Genomic DNA, 20,904 nt, shown 5'->3' with positions numbered 1-20,904 from the left:
CTGGATTTTCTTGATGTTTACGGTTGTACCCAATGTCTCCATAGTCAAATTCTCTGTGTTACGCAATGCATTATTTCGTTTTTTGGAAAGCTGACAACTGGCACAGACTATAAATCAGAATGAGGTAATGCATTTTCCTTCCATTTCCTTTCATTGCATAAAGCTGTAAAAGTGACTAATGTTCTAAAAGTCTGATATTAGTAAGGAATATGAGTGGCATTAGACTGAAACAAGAACATTTTAAAGTGTAGGTTAATTTGGTTATTTTGTAGTGGTGTGATAAGGACACCTGGTGGACACAAGACAATATTACAACTTAAAGCCCTAATAAGATTTGTCTCAGAAACATTTCTTAATCAACTAACTGGACTCTGAGGACTAACTGGAAATACATTATTAAATCTATTTCAACAAATTCTTTATGAAATTGTTTTGAATAATTTAAATTCCTGCACCACCTAAGAGGGCTTGGACTAGACTTAGGAATATGGTTTGTTATAAGACTAAACTGATTTGTGGTCAGTCCAAAATATGTAGATTGATATTTGAGGGTGTGGATGTGTTTATTAATGTTAATTAGCTATTGCATCACAGTTAGAGGGTATGTCAAGTATAGTGCTAAGTAATAAGTAGTCAAACTTGGCTTGCCCGGTTCTGCAACCTGGCCTGAGCAGCCACTAAATGATGAAACCCAAGCCAAGCTAGTTAAGCTGGAAGACTGAGTTATGTGCAAGCTTCATTATTGCTTGGCTAAACTGGTCAATAAAATGTTGGAGATGGGGATCATGGTGGTGCAGCAGGTTTGCCTGAAAAGCTCCAGACCCACTGCATCCCTGACCAGAAATAAAGCAGATGAAGGAATAAGTTAATGTTTTAGATTTTCAAAATGTTCAAGATTGACATATAATGTAGCATTAGTTGAAAAAATTCAGGAAATTGTTCCTTTCTATCAGCAATTAAGATGGTAATCCAGTTTGATCAGTTGACTCGGTGTGTGTTTTTGCAACTAGTAACTGGTCAGACAAAGCTTTTCACAGGGTGAATGTTAGGGTAGAATGTATTGTTAGTCTGTGTCGATCACGTCGATCATTATTTCACCCTTGTCTCACATCTCTGGGGATGGGGGTTTGATTCCCACATCTGTAAAGCATTTGCATGCTCTCCTCATGCCTAGGGCGTTTCCTCTGGGTACTCTGGTTTCCTCCCTCAGTCCATAGACATTGATTGGCACCACAAAATTGTCCTCTGTGTGTGTGTGTGTGTGTGTGTGTAAAATTGTGCCCTGATTTGTGCCCCAAGTCCCCTGGGATAGATTCCAGATTCTCAGTGACCCTGCCCTGTGTAGAATAAGCAGTTCAAATAAATGTGTTATATGATGTCACTTAAGTAAGTGAAGGTTCACTTAAATGGGTATGGTTATATGGTATTGAATTTAGATGCTATTGGGCACTCACTGTAATGTGTTTATCGATTTTCTGCCAGAAGTGCAGATTTGGTAGAATCCAAACCATGCACAATCTAATACATTTTCTTTACTGCCTGTGTGAGTATAAAAAAGCACTGCTCTCAAGCAATATCACATGAAGTCCACTGGCAATAAATATTCAGCAATAAAGAGTATATGTATAGAACACTGACCTAAAATGCAATGGGTGTTATTAAGGTTTAAGGCCTAATGTGTATTGTTAAGGACTAATTGAGGGCAGAGCCACATTACAACATTATACTACAGATCCCCTTTACCAGATTTACAGTTATGGGGAAAACTGAAAGTATATACTGTAAATAACAATTATGTGGTCCTCACCAACTCCAAACAATTACAACAGATTTCAATAAGTAGTCATTTTTCCCATAAAGTAAACCAAATCTCTGAAACCAGTAAGGGAAAGAATAAGTACACCCTCTTTGAAGTAAATGCTTTCTTTAGGAGTTTATCAGCCTCTCACATCATCTTGGAGAAATTCTGGCCCACTCTTCTTTACAACATTGCTTAAGTTCATTGACATTGTGAACTGAGAGCATTCATTTGTGTATAGCTTTCTTAAGATACCACAATATCACAATGGGGTGAGGTCTGGACTTTCCAAGACATTGGCCTTTTTCTTCTTCACCCATTTGGATTTTGATTTGCTGGTGTGCTTGGGATCATTGTCCTGTTGCATGACCCAAATTCAGCCCAGTTAAGCTGCTGGACAGATGGCCTCACATTTGTCTTAAGATTGTACTGGAATAAAGTGGAGCTCATTGTTGTCTCCCAAGTTTCCAAGGTCATCTGGTTGCAAAACAAGCTCGAATCATCCCCCTTCCAATGTGCTGGATACTGTCTTCTTCCCATAACTGTAAATCTGAGGTCAAATATGATCTACCTATTCTAGTACTCTATTTGGTATTCTCCTGGTGCAATAATGGCTTTACAGTATGGCATCATATTCTCATCATCCACCAGGAGAAGCCCATGGGAATCACTGCTACAGCCTGTAAATGATTCACTCTTACCTCTTACATAGGCAGAATTTTGTCTCAGGTTTGCTATGCCTTTGCTCCACTGACACACAGAGGAGTCCCAAAAGTATCAGTGTTAAATAGAAAATCTACTTTTCTCATCTCATCTCGACCAGATGTAACATGACATTAGTTTATTATTTTTTATGCTTATAATTCCCAAATCTATAGTCAGCTCCAGTGGTGATGGGTAAAAGGTTTATGGAAAAATGTGTCTTTGTGGTAAATTAGTTTAATCTTACACTTAATGTATGACAAATCCAATATATATATATATATATATGCTGTGGTATCTGGCATTAAGATGTTAGCAGTAGATCCTTTAAGTCCTGTAAGTTCAAACTGCTGTGCACTGTGTATTCTGACACCTTTCTCTCAGACCGAGCATTAGCCTCTTCAGCAATTTGAGCAACAGTAGCTCGTCTGTTGGATCGGACCACACTGGCCAGCCTTCGCTCCCCATGTGCAACAATGAGCCTTGGCTGTCCATGACCCTGTCCCCGGTTCACCACTGTTCCTTCCTTGGACCACTTTTGATAGATACTGATCACTGCAGACCGGGAACACTCCACATTTGTACATGCTCTGATCCAGTCGTCTCTGATCCAGTCGTCATCACAATTTGTCCCTTGTCAAACTCGCTCAAATCCTTACGCTTGTCCATTTTTCCTGCTTCTAACACATCAACTTTGAGGACAGAATGTTTACTTGCTGCCTAATATATCCCACCCACTAACAGGTGCCATGATGAGGAGATAATCAGTGTTATTCACTTCACCTCTCACTGCTCATAATGTTATGGCTGATCGGTGTATAGTGTGTGTGTGTGTGTGTGTGTGTGTGCACTGAGTCAAAGAATAATTTAATAAACTGATTAATAATTTAAGTATTCATTATTTATTTCCAGTTAGTCCTCTCAGTCTTAATTTGTTTAATACTAAACAAATTTGAGATGGCCATGTGAAAAGACTGTGGTCACTGAACCAGTTTTTGTGTGGATATGGATGTATGTTTTGGATCACTGTCCTGTTGAAAGATCCAAGAATGACCCAGTTGTGACTTTGTGGCAGAGACTGCCAGATTTTTTATTTAAAATCTCCTGGTACTTCATGGTGTCATTTCATATTTATAACCCAGTGAAATAAGACACCAAAGATGATCATGTGTTCTCATTTTAATGTTAGAAATGTTTTCCTGGTTAACAAACCATAGGACAATATTCACTCACTTTCATCAGTCTACACTGTCTCCCAGGTAACATACTCCTTAATTACTCACAGGCTGCTAATTGACACTTTATTTTGTTTTATCTTCAAAAAGATCTTCAGGTATTTTTCCGATGCTGAATGGTGTTTTCAATAAAAAAATGTATTATTACTATATATTAATTAGATGGGATATTCTGGATTTAAAGATAAGATCATCTATTTTCATATGATAAAAACAGATATTTAAAACATGAGATTATCATCCATTATTTAACATGCATTGAGTTGTTTACGTTAAAAAAAATTAGTTTTAGCCCGTTTTATGCTCGTTTTTTTTAATGTTTGGACTTTTTGTTCTATAGCCTACAAAAGCTGTTTTTTATTTTTAGGGATTGTAGTGCACAAGGCCTGGTCACTTCTGATTAATACAGGATATCTTGGACAAGGAAAGAAAGAACATAGCAGCTGATCACATTTTTTCTCATTTCTCTCAACACTCTTTAGGATATTCACACAATATTTTAAAACATTCCATATTTAAATCCTAACTATCAGCAGTACAAGTTAATACAGTACAGTACTCCTTTGTGTCTTAATCCATAAGGTTAAAAATAAACACAGTTCTTTTTACAGAATACATTTTCAGATTTGCCTCTTCTTAAAAAATCTGGAAGACACTATTCTCATGCATGTTCAAGCATTCTTTTTTTTCTTCAGTATAAAAACACTAGATTCAAGTTCAATGCATTAATTTAGGGCACAGTATACAACATACTATAAGCCTATAATAAGTTACTTAACTACCATTAGATAAATATTAATAAATAACACAAATTCAACAAGTAAATTTTTTATCCTAACAGTTATTTGCTTGTGCTACTACACACTTAAATTTAATATGCTAAAAATTTTGGGTTTGTTTTTAGCATTTGCAATTTTCTGGTTTATTTGTCAGTATTATAATATGTAATTTCCCTAATAAAATGGTCTTGTGTACTTTTCCACAAGTACTCCTTATTCCTCCCACTGTTTCTGAAGTGGACTGACTGGTTTGGGAGGGACAGAACAGGAATGGGTATATGATAAAAACTCTACAATAAAAACCTCTGTGTTTTCCCTGGGGTAATGCTAGGGGATGAGGCTTATCAGAAATTTGGTACTGCAGTTCTCCTCTGTGGGGCACTAAAACCACGCACCTTATTGTAGCTGCGGTATTCTTGTTTTTTTTTTTACTTTTTTCAATGATCCACACCTGAATCTTAATATCTCACTCTCTCCCAGATTATGGGTGAAAAGGAGAAAGCTGGAAACATCTTCAGGAGGAAAGAAAAGACTGAGCAAATACATTTTTAAAGATGGAGAGGTAAAATGACAACTCTCACTCAGTCCACTTTCACATAGCCATTGGCATTGGTGGCCACTCCTCTGGCTCCTCTTCCTCTTCTTCCTCCTCCTCTTTGTCCTCCTCCACTTGCTCCAACCTGGCCAGGCTCAGCCCACTCGTCAAAGCGCAGCCGCAATGTGTTGCGAATGACCAGACGCTCCACAATGAATGATGCACAGAACCAGGGCACGGCGTATTCAGCCGTGATCAAGCCCATGAAGTTGTACTTGAACTGTGAGTAGTCCCAAGGGCAGGCGTTGAACTGCCGCAGCAGCAACCCTGTGCCGAACTCCCACATGTATGTCCACAGGGTGTATATAAAGCAACGCAGCAAGACGTTGCAACGATCACGCAGGTGCAGGTACATGCGCTCAACTATTAGGATGCAGGTTCCATAGATAAAAAGTGCCCACACGCTCGTCACACCAGGGAACTTCCAGTTGCAATTGACCACAAACTCCCACGCTGCTGTGAACATTACTTCACAGAAATAGCCATGGATGGCATACAGGTACCACCGGGACAGTGGCGTCAGGGGCTCGGGAGTCATTGCTGTTGCCATGGTGACTGGGCCGCTTGGTCCGTTTAGAACTCTAGGGTTTTTACTGAAAGAGAAAAAAGCAACAGGACATTACACTAGGTTTATACTGTACATGCTACTCAGATATGATCATATAAATATATACACAATCATATAAATTATCTGCCTTTACTGTCTGTCCACACACACACAAAGAGCTCATCATATCATTAGCCACCAGGCCACGAGAGGGCTGTGTTCTTCAAAGAGCACAAAGCTGAATGCTGAGGAGAGACTCTGTCATTCAATGTAAATTTCATTTCAAACAGCCAAGTTAAATTGGGCATTGTCCATGTTTTCATGAAAAAAATATCAGGCCACTTAACTGAGCTCTTTTCTCTAAACATGTGTTTCCTGAAAATAACTACAACATTGAGCCTTTCTGAAGCTCAGCTTAGAAAACCAACCTCAAATCCACCCACCTACTCCCCCGATTCAGCCTGACCCAAGCCTACAGTGGAGGTGTGAGAGTTGTGCAACATTCAGGGCTGAGAACTGGAGACTTGCTGTTGATGTAAACTGAGAACTTAAACAATATGCTCTGATATAATCTCTGAGTAGCAACATAACTTCCTAAAACAATGTAAGTTGGGTTTTTTTTACTGCCCATGTAGCTTCTCAGGTTCAAGTTCAATATGCAACTTCTTGATAAAGTTACTTACTACTACTTACTTATTCTACCTAAGTAGAATGTTACTTACTATAGCCTCAAGCAACCAAGGAGAGCACTTCAGATTTGCCTGATCTGACTTAATCACACTTAATGTTTAGTTGTTATGAGATGACACCAGATTTGAACTTCTTATTCAGAGGTTTGCAAATCATATAGTATAGACTCACATATAATATAAATGTACAAGAGCAAAAGATTTAAATATGTAATTATGAAGACAAACGGTGAATTGTGAAATGCACAATTCTCATAATATTGCCAGGCAAATTTGACGATGTCTACACCAGCGAAACCCTCTCCTTTCCACCAGAGGGAACCCTATATTGCTTTGTTTTTTCTATTACAATGTTGCTCTGGCTTATGGATCCTGCAGCTCGTTCGTTACAGGATACTTCGCCTCTGTTGGGTCCCGCGGAATTACAACAACTTCAGAACATGGTGGCACAGCAGGGCAAGCTATCACGGCCTACCAAGAGCAACTGGCTACCCTCCAAGCCACCAATGCCCAACTGCTCCAGGCCCTTACAGGCCACACCACACGCAGGAGTAAACCCGTATGGATGGCATTGCCCGAACAATTCAACAGCACAGTGGATACATGCAAAGGTTTCCTTAGGAAATGGAAGGTGTTCTTCCAACATCAACCCAACACCTACCACCAGGATAATTACAGCCAGTATTCTCACATTACTCACCAGGAAATCCTTGGACTGGGCCATGGCTGTCTGGGACGGGGATACTCTCTCAGGTGAGAAGCTGTTTTGCCAATTTCACCCATTTGCTCTGTGATGTCTTTGAATACTCAGCTGGGGGCCGCGATGTTTCTGACCAGTTACTCCAGCTCTGTCAGAGATCCAGTACCCAGACAGAATACGCCTTAACATTCTGCACCCTGGCCACTCACAGTGGCTGAAAGGACTCCGTGCTTAAGGCTGTATTTAGGGATGGACTCAACCCCAAGCTTGCATGTCGTGACGAACTCTAGCAAAGTATATGACTACCATTCATATCAACCACCTCATCCGCAACCAGGTCACTCGGCCACACACCCTGTTTTTCTTTTCCCTAAAATGAACCCCTTCAGATTCCAATTATGACATCAGAAACAAGAGCTGCTATCAATCAAGAAAGCCCTGGAGTAGTGGAGGCAGTGTCTAGAGGGGGCCTGCCACCCACATCAAGTACTGAACAACCATAAAAACATCAAGGGAGCAAAAAGACTAAACCCCAGGCAAGCACAATGGGCCCTATTCTTTAAGTGGCTCCAGTTCACGGTCACCTACCAACCAGGTCCAAAAAATGGTACAGCTGTTGCTCTATCTTCCCCCCATGACCCTGCCCATGTGGAACCTAACCCTGAACCCATCCTACCCTCCGCAATCATTGTCACCCCCATTCATTGGGACATTATGGAGGAGACCTGCCAGGTCCAGCTAAGCGAAGAACCACCCCAGGAATGCCCCCCAACATGCCAGTGCGTATCCATGGCCCTCTGTCAATGAACCATGGAGTGAGTACACACCTCACTTGGTTCGGGGAATACGGGCATCCAGAGAATGATACAACTCCTCAGTAACTCCTTTTGGTGGCCCTCACTACCCACTGATGTTAGGGCCTAAGTCAATGCCTGCCCCACCCACCCACTTCCAGCCGGACTTCTGGAACCCCTCATACAATTCCAGTGCGCCCTGGGCTATTAACCTCCACTATTCCCAGGGTCAGGGGAGCCATCGGACGTCCCAGAAGAGGACGACCAGTATCCTCAGAGGAGGGAAACATGGGAAAGTGCCCACATACGTCTTCATAGAGAGCAGTACACAGGCATGTGCCACCTACACCCCACTTTTCAGCCAGGACAGATGGTTTGGCTATCCACCAAAAATCTACACCTTAGACTCCCATGCCGAAAACTAAGCCCCAAATACATTGGTACCTTCAAGATCATTACACAATTCAACCTACAGACTCGTACTGCTGGCCACTTATCGAATTTCCCCATCTTTCCACATCTCCCTCCTCAAACCCGCCCATACCACAACAACACCACCCATAGAAGTGGACGGCTCACCGGACTACCTGGTTCACATGAGCCTGGACTCTGAAAGAAGGATGGGCCACTTGCAATACCTAGTCGACTGGGAAGGATACAGCTGTGAAGAAAGATCGTGAGTAAATACAGGGGACATCCTTGTACCAGCCCTCACCACTGAATTCTACACAACAAACCCCGACCTAGCCCCAGAACACAGGGCTGACCAAGAACAACACCTGGAGGGGTATGGGGGAAGGAGGGATTCTTTTACATCTACACCAGCGAACTCCTCTCCTGTTCACCAGAGGGAACCTTCCGGGTCATGATGGAACACAAACGATCCATGTTTACATTGTTTCTATTGTTTATTCTGTGTATGACCTTAGCGCCTGTTTCCACAATTTTTGCCGACTTGTTTTTACCCTTATTGAATTTGTTAGCTTTGTGAACTACTCTTCTCTAGTTTTTGAACTCTGTGCCTGTTTTTTTGACTCTGCTTCTGTCTCACGATTTAGATTATTATGCCTTGTTTTTTCTATTAAAACATTGTTGCTCCACATATGGATCCTGCAGCTCCTTCATTACAGATGACTAGTTTCAGTACACAGTAAACACTAGCTAATGTACCCTGAGAGGTAACTGTACACCAGAATTAAACTCTTTAAATCAAACAGTCTAGAAAGTAGTATTTGGTGAACACTGAACATTTGGTGACATAGTACATTATCTATGAAGATTTCTTACATTTCTCAGTGTGCATCTCACTAAAATTTTAATCCCGATTATACCCCGGAATTCCAACTGTCTAGATGTGTAATAAAAGTTCAATTTATCAGCAACCCAAATGCAATACAGTACATACTGCTTCATAGTTGTGACTGCTTGTGAAAATGTACTCTCACACACACTATTTAGTAGAGGAGTATTCCACTTCTCAGCCTCAGTAGACTGACACATTTATCGATTTTTAATTCTTGCCATGTATGCGTACATCATGGTTGTGCGTACACTACCTAGCATCCATTTCTCAAAATACACCAATCTTTGGGCATCCCTAGCACATAATCTGGTCTGCTAGCTATTAATAGTATAGTACTACATTGTTCATACTGGCTGCAGAAAAACTTTGAATTCTGCATAAAATATAACAGTCAGTTTTATTATTCAGCTTTATTAAAGGATGTTTTCAGCAAAAAAAATGTTTATGTACATTTGTTGAAGTGTGTGGCCAGAACTTCACACTAGATAAATCTGTGTATATGCCATGTGAGAGAAATCAAATGTAAACAACTAAGAGAGATCAAAGCTATCTGAATATTCCTCTGTAACCAAAGATTGCAAAGATATATGTTCCACATAAAAAGATAGCAATGGCCCGTGTCCTATTAACATAAAATAACTGTATAGAATTACAAATGGAGGATAGAAAACCTAGCCTTAAATATTCCACCCAAAGCAGTTTTAAAATATGTGTCATTGAGAGATGGTTTAAGAGGCTGCTTAAATATAATTTCATCCTTATAGTTTATTTAAACCATTTTTTATAAATCTATTGCAGCAACTGAGAATATATTGCTATAATAATTTACAAAATTGCTTTTAAAAAGTGAGAAAAACAAAAAAAAAAGTAATGCTAAATGATGTTTAAAGTAAAAAAAAAAAAAGGAATGTTAATATCATTACAAAAATTCCTTACAATAAATAATTCATATGTAATGAGTATTATAAGGCATTTTAAGGTAGTCTTTTTGAAAGCATAAAATTCACACGCTTTTGAACTGTTTTGAATTCCTCGAGGTTTCATTTCTCACATTAATCCTGTAGCACGTCGCTAAGAAATCCATTTTGTTAATTTAAGCATTTTAAAATGTATGAATTAAAGTGCTAAAAACCATTAAAATACAATTCTTTTAATCCATGTCTGTGTTATGTATCCTTTCATTGTATTTTATGTTTTAAAGAAGAAAGAAAGCAGATATTGGGTATTTAGTTGGTGTTCAAATTGTCCTAAGAAACTCACAAATTTCACACCGATTAAACAAAAAAGTGTCTTTCTATTTATGAAAAGCTAGCATGGTAAGTTTTTTGTACTGCCTGATGTACACTGTATATCTGCATGTTTGTCTTTTGCCAGTTGTTTTAATATCCCATCCCCCAGCTGTTGGCTTTTCAGTCAACACTGGTATTGATTGTTACCCAGTTAGGCTTTTATTGACACTCCCAGGAACTCAGACAGACCAGAGTCAGATATGAACTCTTTTATAACCCATTGTATAAAAATATTAACATAAATCCCCCAGAATTAGAAAGATTTTCTGCATAAAAGCTTCCTAAAATCTAAATCATCTGCATATCAGTCGTCATTGATAGATTTTAAGGGTGGGATGGCATACTATCTTTTCCCTGTCAAACAGAGGCAATCATGGGCTACACTAGATGATCATGGGCGTCGGTGAGCTCATTGATGTGGAAAAGGGCAGAGAGCTCTTTCCTCTGTTGTGATACTCTGCCCTGTTACACTGCATGAGCAGAAAAAGTACAGTGGGCTAGCTTAAAAAGAGGAAACAGGTGTTAGCCTACATCCTAGATTGGTAGCAGTAATATATTGGGGATGTGTAGGTGACTAAATTAAGGGGGAAATTAAAAAAACAAACAAACAAAAAAGAGCCAATAGTAAAAGCTAATTACAATAAAAGTTAAATGGTCATAGTAGATTAACCACAGTGAGCATGATATTCTGCAAACGGTAAATGATAGCTAATCAGAAATAGCACCATTTGTTCTTGTAAACAATTTGGTCTCATTAACAGTCAGTAACATCCATTTTTTTTGCTTTATTTCCAAGCAACATACAAAAAACAGTAACAGATGGATATTCAGAAATAGATAGATTAATAATATACTGTATACTGTCCAAACAAATGAAAAATTACTTCACATAAACAAGTTTTCCTGTTTGTAGTTTTATTCACAATATTTTTTTTCATTTATTTCATTGTCTGTACCACTTATCCAATCTATCCTTGGGTCACGGGGAGCCTGTGCCTGTGATCTCAGGAGTCATCGGGCATCAAGGCAGGATACACCCTGGATGGAGTGCCAACCCATCGCAGGGCACACACACACAAATACTCATTCACTACAGGCAATTTAGAGACTCTAATCAGCCTAGAAACATGTCTTTTGGACTGCGGGAGGAAACCGGAGCACCCGGAGGAAACCAACCAAGCACGGGAGAACACGCAAACTCCACACACACAGCGAGCGGGAGCGAGACTCAAACCCAGGACGCTGGAGGTGTGAGGTGAACGTGCTAACCACTAAGCAACCGTGCTGCCTAATTCACAATATAACAATTAAAAAACAAATATTAAATGAGATCATAGATGGAAACTGTATGTGAACCCCCAGGATTATGACCTTTTAAGTAATTGAAGTCAAAGTTTCTGGTACAAGAAAGACTTGAGGCTGACCTGCTAGCCTGCTAAATAAAAAATTTAATCACAACATGATTCCGCTCAAATAATTTACATCCTATATAAAAAAGATTTTAAAGGACCCCTATTAAAACTGTTAGAACTCCTGAGATGAAAAGGGTTACAAAAGGAATTTAAAAAAAAGACTTTGGCCTCTACCCTGAAAATTACAAACAAGAAATTCATAAGCATGGCTCCAGTCTGCTGGAGATGATGTTCTACAAGATACAGTGCAAGAGCATCTGTAGAACCTGAAGAGAAGAGAAAAAGAGCCCTTGGACATCAGCTAAAAATCAAGCATAACTAGCACAAGAAACTAGCTGAAGCTCTGACTTAATTTGTCTATCATAAGAAGAAATGTAAAAAGGGAGAGTAGGGTTCATGGAGGTTAAAAAATAACACTATTGTCCATAAAAGCATTGCTGGTTATTTCAACTTTGTGAAAGACCCCCTGCATGTTCCACAGCACTACTAGAACAACATCCTGTGCTCCAAAAAAGAAGTTTGTGTTAAAATTACACAATGTCACACTTGAAAAAACAAATCCCACCATCCCAAAAATAAAAAGAAAAGCTCCCCAACTGTGAAGCATGTTATTGGGATGTTTTGCTCCCACAGGGACTAGACGGCTTGCATTCATTGAGGGTTACATCATGCAAAATGCCTGATACTAAAGGATACTTTACTAAGGAGTAAATAACTAAAGTGGCTGAAACCAAAGTTCCAGTATTTCCTACATACATCTAATGATCTACAAGCCTGTTTTCCATCTGTGACTGTTTAACTCTCAGATTCTCTGGTCATACTAATAACAACCCAACTAATCTTACTACTTCTAAAACCCTTCAAGTGAATCAGGAACAAGTCTATCATTATATTCTAATGATAAAGGCAAATAAATCAAATAAAGGCAGTTATGCAGAAATCTAGAAAACTATAATGTATTAAAAACTTGTTTTCTCTCAAGCATGGCAGCAGTCATAATACTGGCATTACCACTTAATTGCGTAAAGCAATCAGTGAAGAGTATTTATTTCATAATGTGATATTTGTGATAAAAACAGTGGGGAAACGGTTACACTTTAATTGACCCTGTTGCTGTGCTGTCTGTGGTAATGAAACAGTTCATGTATCCTCTCATAAATGCTGGCTTTTATGTTGTATGTAAACAAACCTGTCAGCTCAGAGTTTCTGACTCCAGAAATAGATCCTTTCAACCTGCTCATAATGAGTACATCAATACAGCATGATATAATAGCTCTGTATATATTCGTGCAACATGATCTCCAGGCAAGCTATGCAATAGAAAATTGTTTTATCGAAGGAAAAACAATTTACAAAATATCATCGTGTGGAAATTCGTTTCATTATGTTACAGGATACTTGATCTATCACAATTAACACGTACATGCTTTATTTAAGATAATTGTGATTCCACAAATACAGTCCATTTGATTGATAAATTATTGTTACTTTAGTGGTCTACCATGGTATTTCGGAGGTGAAAAAAAAAAAGAATAATTGCAAACTTTCAGCTTTAATTTGAGGATATTTACATCCAAATCAGGTGAACAGTGTGAACTTTTTATATGTGGTCTCCTCCACACCACACAGCCCTCTACTTTGTGTTAGGTTATATCACACCACCTATAACACCATGCCATGTCGTGTTTCATTCTTTCTACTTGTTTAAAAAATTGTCGTTAAAGATATGTTTCCATCTCCACTGAGGTGCAGACACATCGCTGACATTTTGACAGCTGGAATCCGATTACAAACTGAATTGATTAGGTTTTTGTCCACTATCCAAATACTTATCAAAGCATGGCTTTCAATATGTGAGAAACTCACACAAGGTTTAGAGATCTTTAGACAGATGGACTTTTTAACCACAGGGCTTATTAAATTGTCTCCTTATCCAAAAGGTAAATCTAAATAAAATCAAATATTTTAGGATTTTTGCACTGGAAGTGTCAAAAAAAGCCACAGAAACACCAGACCACCACACACATTGAATTAATATTTGTTTCACCAATTTTCAAGTTAAAAGAAAAATATAAATATTCTTTGTTTGCTGTTATGTAGCATGTGTGCAATATCACACTACTGTCTCACTTAAATATAAAAATGATATAAAATAAACAGTAATAAAAATAATCATTAAATCTTGAATTAATAATATATGTCACAATTAATCAACAACCAAAATTCAGCTATTGTAGCAGGTATCCATGATACAGAACAATCACAATACATCATTGAGAGACTTCACAGTATTTCCAAGTTTGGCAACACAACATGGACTAAGAAATAAAAGTATATTTTATCTATAGTTCTTGATTAAAACTGATTCACTAGTAAATAGTTTACATTGTATTTTAATCTAAAAGAATGAAATTATTGTCATCTCAATGTCAGCATATAGCTTCTATAATAGAAGATTTCGAAGTATCTCTAAAATGGCTTAATAACGGTGAAATAATTGAATGTGATTTTGAATTAGCTGCAGAATTCTTTTCCACATTTTCCCAGCATTCAGTGGATTGTGCTAAAATAACATCATTCTTAATAAGCCATACAAAAGGATTTTATTTTTATGCGTCTGTGAGCACATTTCACATACACTGTACTGTATGTATTTCTTTATTCACACTACTATAGCAGTTCTGTCTGTATTTTGAAAACAGAGACATTTTGTTCTTTGTTCTAGTCACTGGAGAACTCAAGGTGTTATCAAGATAAAGTTCCTGCTGACAGACAGCCGTTCTCCACTAACCATCATCCAGATCACTTTGTCCTTTGCCACAAGAGAGCTGCAGACAAGCCTTTAGAGAAGCGGAACCTGTTCTTTTACTCTGTTATAAAATGCTTTCAGTAAGCTTCCTGAATGCTGTGCTCAGTATTCTCCATGACAGGAACTGCAGAAGTGCCCTGTTTACTACTTTCCGACATTGGAAGTATTAACGAGCATGCGTTCTTATTCTCGCAATGTACAGAGGATGCTGATGAGGACTTTGGGTTCTTGCCATGATTTCACTCCACTCTGCACAAAATAAATGGCAGTAGATCAATAGCACAGGCAGCTCAGTTACTTCAGGGCAGAATATTGGCTCTCAAGTGCAAAGAGCCTTCATTCCTCTTATCAGATATGATTTTCACTGATAGGACTCCAGAGCAGAGGGCCAGAATCTGATGATCATATTTCAAACAGAAGAGGAAGTATTGCCTTTTCACACATAAACACTAGCATTTTGTGTTTTGCATTGTTTTGGGTGCTGAATTTTATTTCAACAAAACTTCCACTGTTTTAATACATTTAAAATTTACAGTATATCCTGAATTTATATATTTCTGTAAAGCCACTTTGTGACAATGTCCATTGTTAAGCATGCTATAAAACCAAATTAAACTGAATTGATTCCCAGTACTGGATCACATTACATTAGATTAAATTGTTCTTTAAATTGATTTGTAATAAAATGCTCAGCACCAGCTTGCTTTTAAGTTACAAATAAAGGCATTGGTCATTCCCTAAGAATGTGTTACACAGGACTCAAAACTGAAATGAAGTAAAACATCATTCTAATACTATATAGTGTAGCACACATATCTGAATCTCATTAGCTTTATTTTGCTGTCTATTGAAGTAACGAATTCCTCTATGGGATTTCGCATTCAAAGCTATTTCTTAAGATCATTATAACATAAAAGGCTGTTGTTCAAAAGGCAGGAAGGGATCAACAGGCATGAGACTTGTGAACACTACCTATTCAATAGTTCCAAAACTACCATTCATTTTGCCAAATTTGTGTGGGTAGGATTATTCATTAAAAGGATCTCTCTCTCTCTCTCTCTCTCTCTCTCATTTGGCTAAGAGAGCTTTAATTTCAACTCTTACCTTTGGACCTTAAAGCTTTCACACAATAAAAATGAATGTCATAAATTATGCAGTAGTTAAGCCTCAACATTTTAGTTGAATTTGTTGAAAGTGCTGCTGGATCTTACTTGTTAAATTCAGTCAAAAACTCAAAGAGGTCTAACAGCTGCTGCTTTTTGTCTTCAGTTTCGTGAACTGAATTAAAGACCCTGAGAATGCCCTAAGCCCTCCAGACAGCATAATATTGGTCATAATGAGGGGATTAGGACCTTCCGAGGCTTAAAAAGGCAAGATTTAGCAACATGAATGTGGAAACTGGCAAGCTACATAATTAACAAAGCAGCATGACGTAGCAAGCTTTTGCTTTGGTTCATAAGAATTCATGCTGAGTGTGAGATCAGTTGCCTTTGTGCTATAATGAACTTCTCCTACTGCATAACTACTACAGCCCCAATCAAGATGGATTGGTTTCATTCAGGGAGGTACTTTAATTTAAGTGATTACTGGCTTGATGCTTCCTTTTAATACAATACTTTTTACTTCAAAAATAAAAAAATAAATAAAAAACTGGAAACAACTACATTGGGGTCAGAGAAAAAGTCTGAGTGCAATAAAGAAAAGGCTTCTATTTTGTAATCTTATAAAAGAAGATCTTTTTCAATACAAACGACCTTAACAGTATCAAGTACAGTAAGAAGTACAATCATACAAACATTTACACACGTTTAGAGCTTCTAAGCGTTTGGTACATCAGCCCTTTTGCTTTAATGACAGCATTCACAAAATTCTGTAATCGATTCTATATGTCTGTGTTAAACCTGATGATCTATCGAAGATTAAAACCACTGGAGTTCCATCTGAACATGTGCTTTAATCGATCTGACTTTTTGTGCAGAGGAGTTAACATGGTCAATATGAACAAGCAACTTAAAGAGTGACCTAGAAATCTTGCCTGTTGAAGATTTCCTTTCTTTGTTTTCACATTGTTCAAAATGTGAATGTTCAAAAATTTCCTTCTTATTTCCTATTTTCCATTATTTTAGAAAAAGAAAATCCCAGATTCTTCATGTGCTCTCAGACTTTAGGACACAGATCTCTTTAAATCGTTGATCTCATAATAAATATGTTTTATATAATTGATTTCCACTAAACCAGAACACTTTTATTTTAATGTCCTGTGTACCAAGCACTTATTCTGCCAAAATGGAGAGGGAGTTACCAGTGACCCTAATTCATCCTGTCAGCCCGGCCAGCCCAGCACCAGACTCTAGCAGCTCAGGGGAAAAGAGAATTGAACAGAACTGGTATAGCTTGGGTGCAGCTCTTTAAGTTCTTTGTTAGAAGTAATTAAGTGATTATCAAATCGCTTAATTACATTACACAGCCTCTTCAGGTAAAAACCAATCCAGCTTAAACAAGGTATATGCTCTTCTAATAGGAATCTCACCGCTGTCAGTCTAGTCACAGGATCCATGCAAGGTTTTTTATTTTATTTTATTTATTTTTTTTGGACTAGTTTAATGGAGTCTGGAAAACGGACCAGAAAGGATTCAAAGCAAGTATGATTAGCACAAGATTTTGATGTGGAGTGTTAAAACTGCCTGCAGTGCACAGGAACTCATTTCACTCAAGCCAAATCCTCATTTAATCAGTTCTGAGGATCAGACCGACTTTGGATCAGACACTCTAGTGCTCTGGATAGTGTAGGGCACTTCTGCCTGGAGCACAAGGGCAAATTTTCAACAGCTTTTTTCTCTAAACCATGAGGAAACTGTCATGCAAAACTTAACCGTCATATTTCTGTTCTATTATTATGTCTCTGCAGTCCAGACAGCCCCTTTATGACTGTATAGAGCAGGTGAGTCTAATCAGGTAGGAGGTCAAATAAGACATGGAACAAATGTCTGAATGAACAGACTGAATGCACCTATTTCATAACCTTAACTTCAGGATGCCTTTAGACCTTGGTAGTATTTTTTTGAGATCTAATGGTAACCACACACAGCTTACGGAAAACCTGCCACTAAGATACAGACACTAGAAAGGTTTGCACACCCACTTTCTTAGTAATTACTTTATTCTAACTTTTTTTTCCCTAGAACACATTGATCATTTTGTCTAAATCTATTCAAAGAAACCAGTCCATTTTTCTGCAAATAGTCTAATCCAAAATAATTATATATAGGAATTGTTGTACACATGGATAAAAAATTGGTATTGTTATCTATTTTAATAACTAGAAAAGAGAGATTATTTAGGCTTATTAATGGAAAGATCTATACTTCTGTTGTTTGTTAAAATGAAATCGGTTTACTTCAACAATTGCAAAGGAAAACCTGCCCTGTAAAAAATAACCTGTAAGTGATACGTCTTTTAGTTGTTGTTTTTTTTGTTTGTTTGTTTGTTTGTGTGTGTGAGTGTGTGTTCGATAAGCCTCAATAAGTTTCAGTAAGTAGATATTGCAAGGGATCTCTTATACTCCTATATGTGCTCCCTTAAACAAATCAATTCATTGTCACCGTTGAGAAATATGAATATGAATGCAAACTTTAGAAAAAGTTCTAAGATTTTGTGAATGTTCTATTGTTTTAGGCTTAAAACAATAGGTCACAGGCTGCCTTGTAAAACAGTCAAAGCATTTATAGATTAATAATGATAACACGTGTCATAAAATAACAAAAAAGTAAAAGTTGTGCGGAAAAATCTATATCTTGGTTATACCTCTGACCTGTTTGCTTTAGTATTTCACCACTTTTTAATAATCTGATTTATATTCGAGTCAAAATGAAAATAACATACTGTCTAATATACACAGGAAGTCTAAAGCAGTGGCACCAAAAGTGGCATTTTTCATGTTCAGAAGAACAGGAGAAAATGAGCCAAGCACATAAAGTTACTTGGTTTTAAGAAGAGTATCTCACCAAGACCAATTTAAAGCGGATCACACCAGAGCACAGGAGTTTAAATCTGGGAGCTGTGTCAGTGATGTCCATTTATTTCCCTCCACATCACCTGAACCTGGACTGCCTTCGGTTTAAGAGCTGATAACGGAGTCGTGACGACAGGCCTGAATGAAACCGTCCCGCTTCTCCCTCATGGAAGAGTGTGTGAAAACAGTGCGCTAGTGTGTGTGTGTGCGCGCGCGCGCGTGTGTGTGTGTGTGTGTAAGCACCGGCACTTCTCCAAGCAACGACTGAGCAAATGACGCCGCTCATAATTATACATGATACAGTTCAGCGTTAGTTCAGGCTGCATCACCGTTTGAGCAAACCGAGTATAGAGCTCGTGTGCTTTTAAACACCTCGGGCTATATTTAGTAAAAGGGCTTATGTCTGAATACAACATAGCCCACCTGGAGCAAGATGAGATCAGGTGCGTGACGGACACACAATATAAATAAATAAAAATACATCAGATGCTCCATCATCGATGCGCTCTCAGGTTCTTCAGCCGAGCTAAGCGCTTTAAAGCTAATAATAATAATAATAATAATAATAATAATAATAATAATAATAATAATAATAACAATATGTTATATATAGGCCTGTAAGTCAACCAAAGGCTATCCTGATGAGTAACAAGTCCAAGCTTCCGTGAAAAGTCGGCAAGGCTTACCGTGTTTTATTGTAGGGCTGCAGCGAGTGCGGGATCGACCCTCTGCCAGTTCATTGTAATCATGCAGAGGACAAGAGACGAAACAGGAAGATCGTCGCATCGGTTCCCTCTCGTCTTGTGTTTGCCCCGGCTAACCTCCCTCTCCCTCTCTCCTCCCTTATACTCTCCAATGATAACTGACACATTTTCCTTCACTGCAGCAGGAACAGCACATGCTCCGGCGTCCGACACTACAGCGCTGTGCTCAGTGTTAACCGCTTCACTGCTGGTGCGCGCGCAGCTCTCCAACACACTGCACTACACACACACACACACACACACGGTTATGCTCAAGGTTAAAGGTTATTTTTCTCAGTCAAGCTAAAAAAGCATTCACATTTTGTCAATTCTTTTGCGTAATTATATATATAGATCTATATATATCTCGATCACTGATTAACACTGACTCCTCATCATGGCACCTGGGTGAGTGGGCAAGCATTTCGTCCTCAAAGTTGATGTTAGAAGCAGGAAAAATGGGCAAGTGTAAGGATTTGACTGAGTTTGTCAAGGGCCAAATTGTGATGGCTAGACGACTGGATCAGAGCATCTCCAAAACTGCAGCTCTGGTGGGGTGTTCCCGGTCTGCAGTGGTCAGTATCTATCAAAAGTATCCTTAACGTCCTGCAATCCTTTAAGTCCTGGAATTTGCAGTTAGGGTTAGGCCCCACCTTGCAACTTACAGGACTTAAAGGATCTGCTGCATCTATATATATATATATATATATATATATATATGGAATATATATATATATATATATAAATAAATAAATATATATATATATATATAGTCCTTCCATATGGATACTCATAGGAAAAAAAATGTTCCTACGGGTAAATTAGCATGGTTAGTAGTCAGAAGCATGGTCCATTTCTAATTGAAGTGCCCTCTTAAGGTCTTCAAAATCTCACATCTTAAGAAATACAATTGCAAGGAAAGTTTCCTTGTGTAATGGCATAAAATAACATTTCAGTCCACAATCTTCACTCCATTTGTTAATCATCTATAACAATGATTATTCATACTTTCATCTTCCACTTCCATTAACAACTTCATCCTGGTCAGGGTTGTGTTGGATCCAGAGCTTATTCCAAGAACAGTGTGTGTGAGGTAGGAATACACCATGAATACACCACCAGTCCATCAAAGGTCAACATACACACACACATTCACACATGGAAGCAATTTAGAGTCACCAGTCCAGCTACTGGAATGTGAGTGGTGGGAAGAAATCAGTGAACCCAGAGGAAACCCATATTAACATTATAAAGACTTTGTCGAACTTTTTCAGTTATCTGTACCAACTTCAATCTGTTATTTTAACATAATTGAGCCAGTGAAATACTGGATGCTGGAAATGTATGACATCTGAACTCCACTTGTGCACTATATGACAGCCTGGGAGGCCACTGCTCAAGTTCATTATAGGGCATGTGTTGCCGCAATATTTTACCAAGAATGCTTTCTAAAAAAATTTTTTCCTAAAACTTGTAAGATTCCACACAGAACCCTAA

At 38.3% G+C, this 20,904-nt stretch overlaps 1 protein-coding gene across 1 annotated transcript; it reads right to left on the bottom strand.

Annotated features, from left to right (window-relative positions):
• Positions 1–3,558: 3,558 nt before the first annotated feature.
• On the bottom strand, positions 3,559–19,602 carry tmem229b (transmembrane protein 229B). Its single transcript, XM_058400086.1, has 2 exons — positions 19,351–19,602; positions 3,559–5,702 (listed from the first exon to the last, which is right to left on the bottom strand). Exon 2 carries the CDS (start codon positions 5,657–5,659, stop codon positions 5,096–5,098), a length of 564 nt encoding a protein of 187 aa, XP_058256069.1. The 5' UTR covers positions 5,660–5,702; positions 19,351–19,602; the 3' UTR covers positions 3,559–5,095.
• Between the last annotated feature and the right edge of the window lie 1,302 nt (positions 19,603–20,904).

Source organism: Hemibagrus wyckioides, linkage group LG09, assembly GCF_019097595.1.
Source record: "Hemibagrus wyckioides isolate EC202008001 linkage group LG09, SWU_Hwy_1.0, whole genome shotgun sequence".
Classification (NCBI taxonomy): domain Eukaryota; kingdom Metazoa; phylum Chordata; class Actinopteri; order Siluriformes; family Bagridae; genus Hemibagrus; species Hemibagrus wyckioides.
Note: the sequence above shows the minus strand (reverse complement) of the source record. Positions and strands in the feature narration are given on the sequence as shown.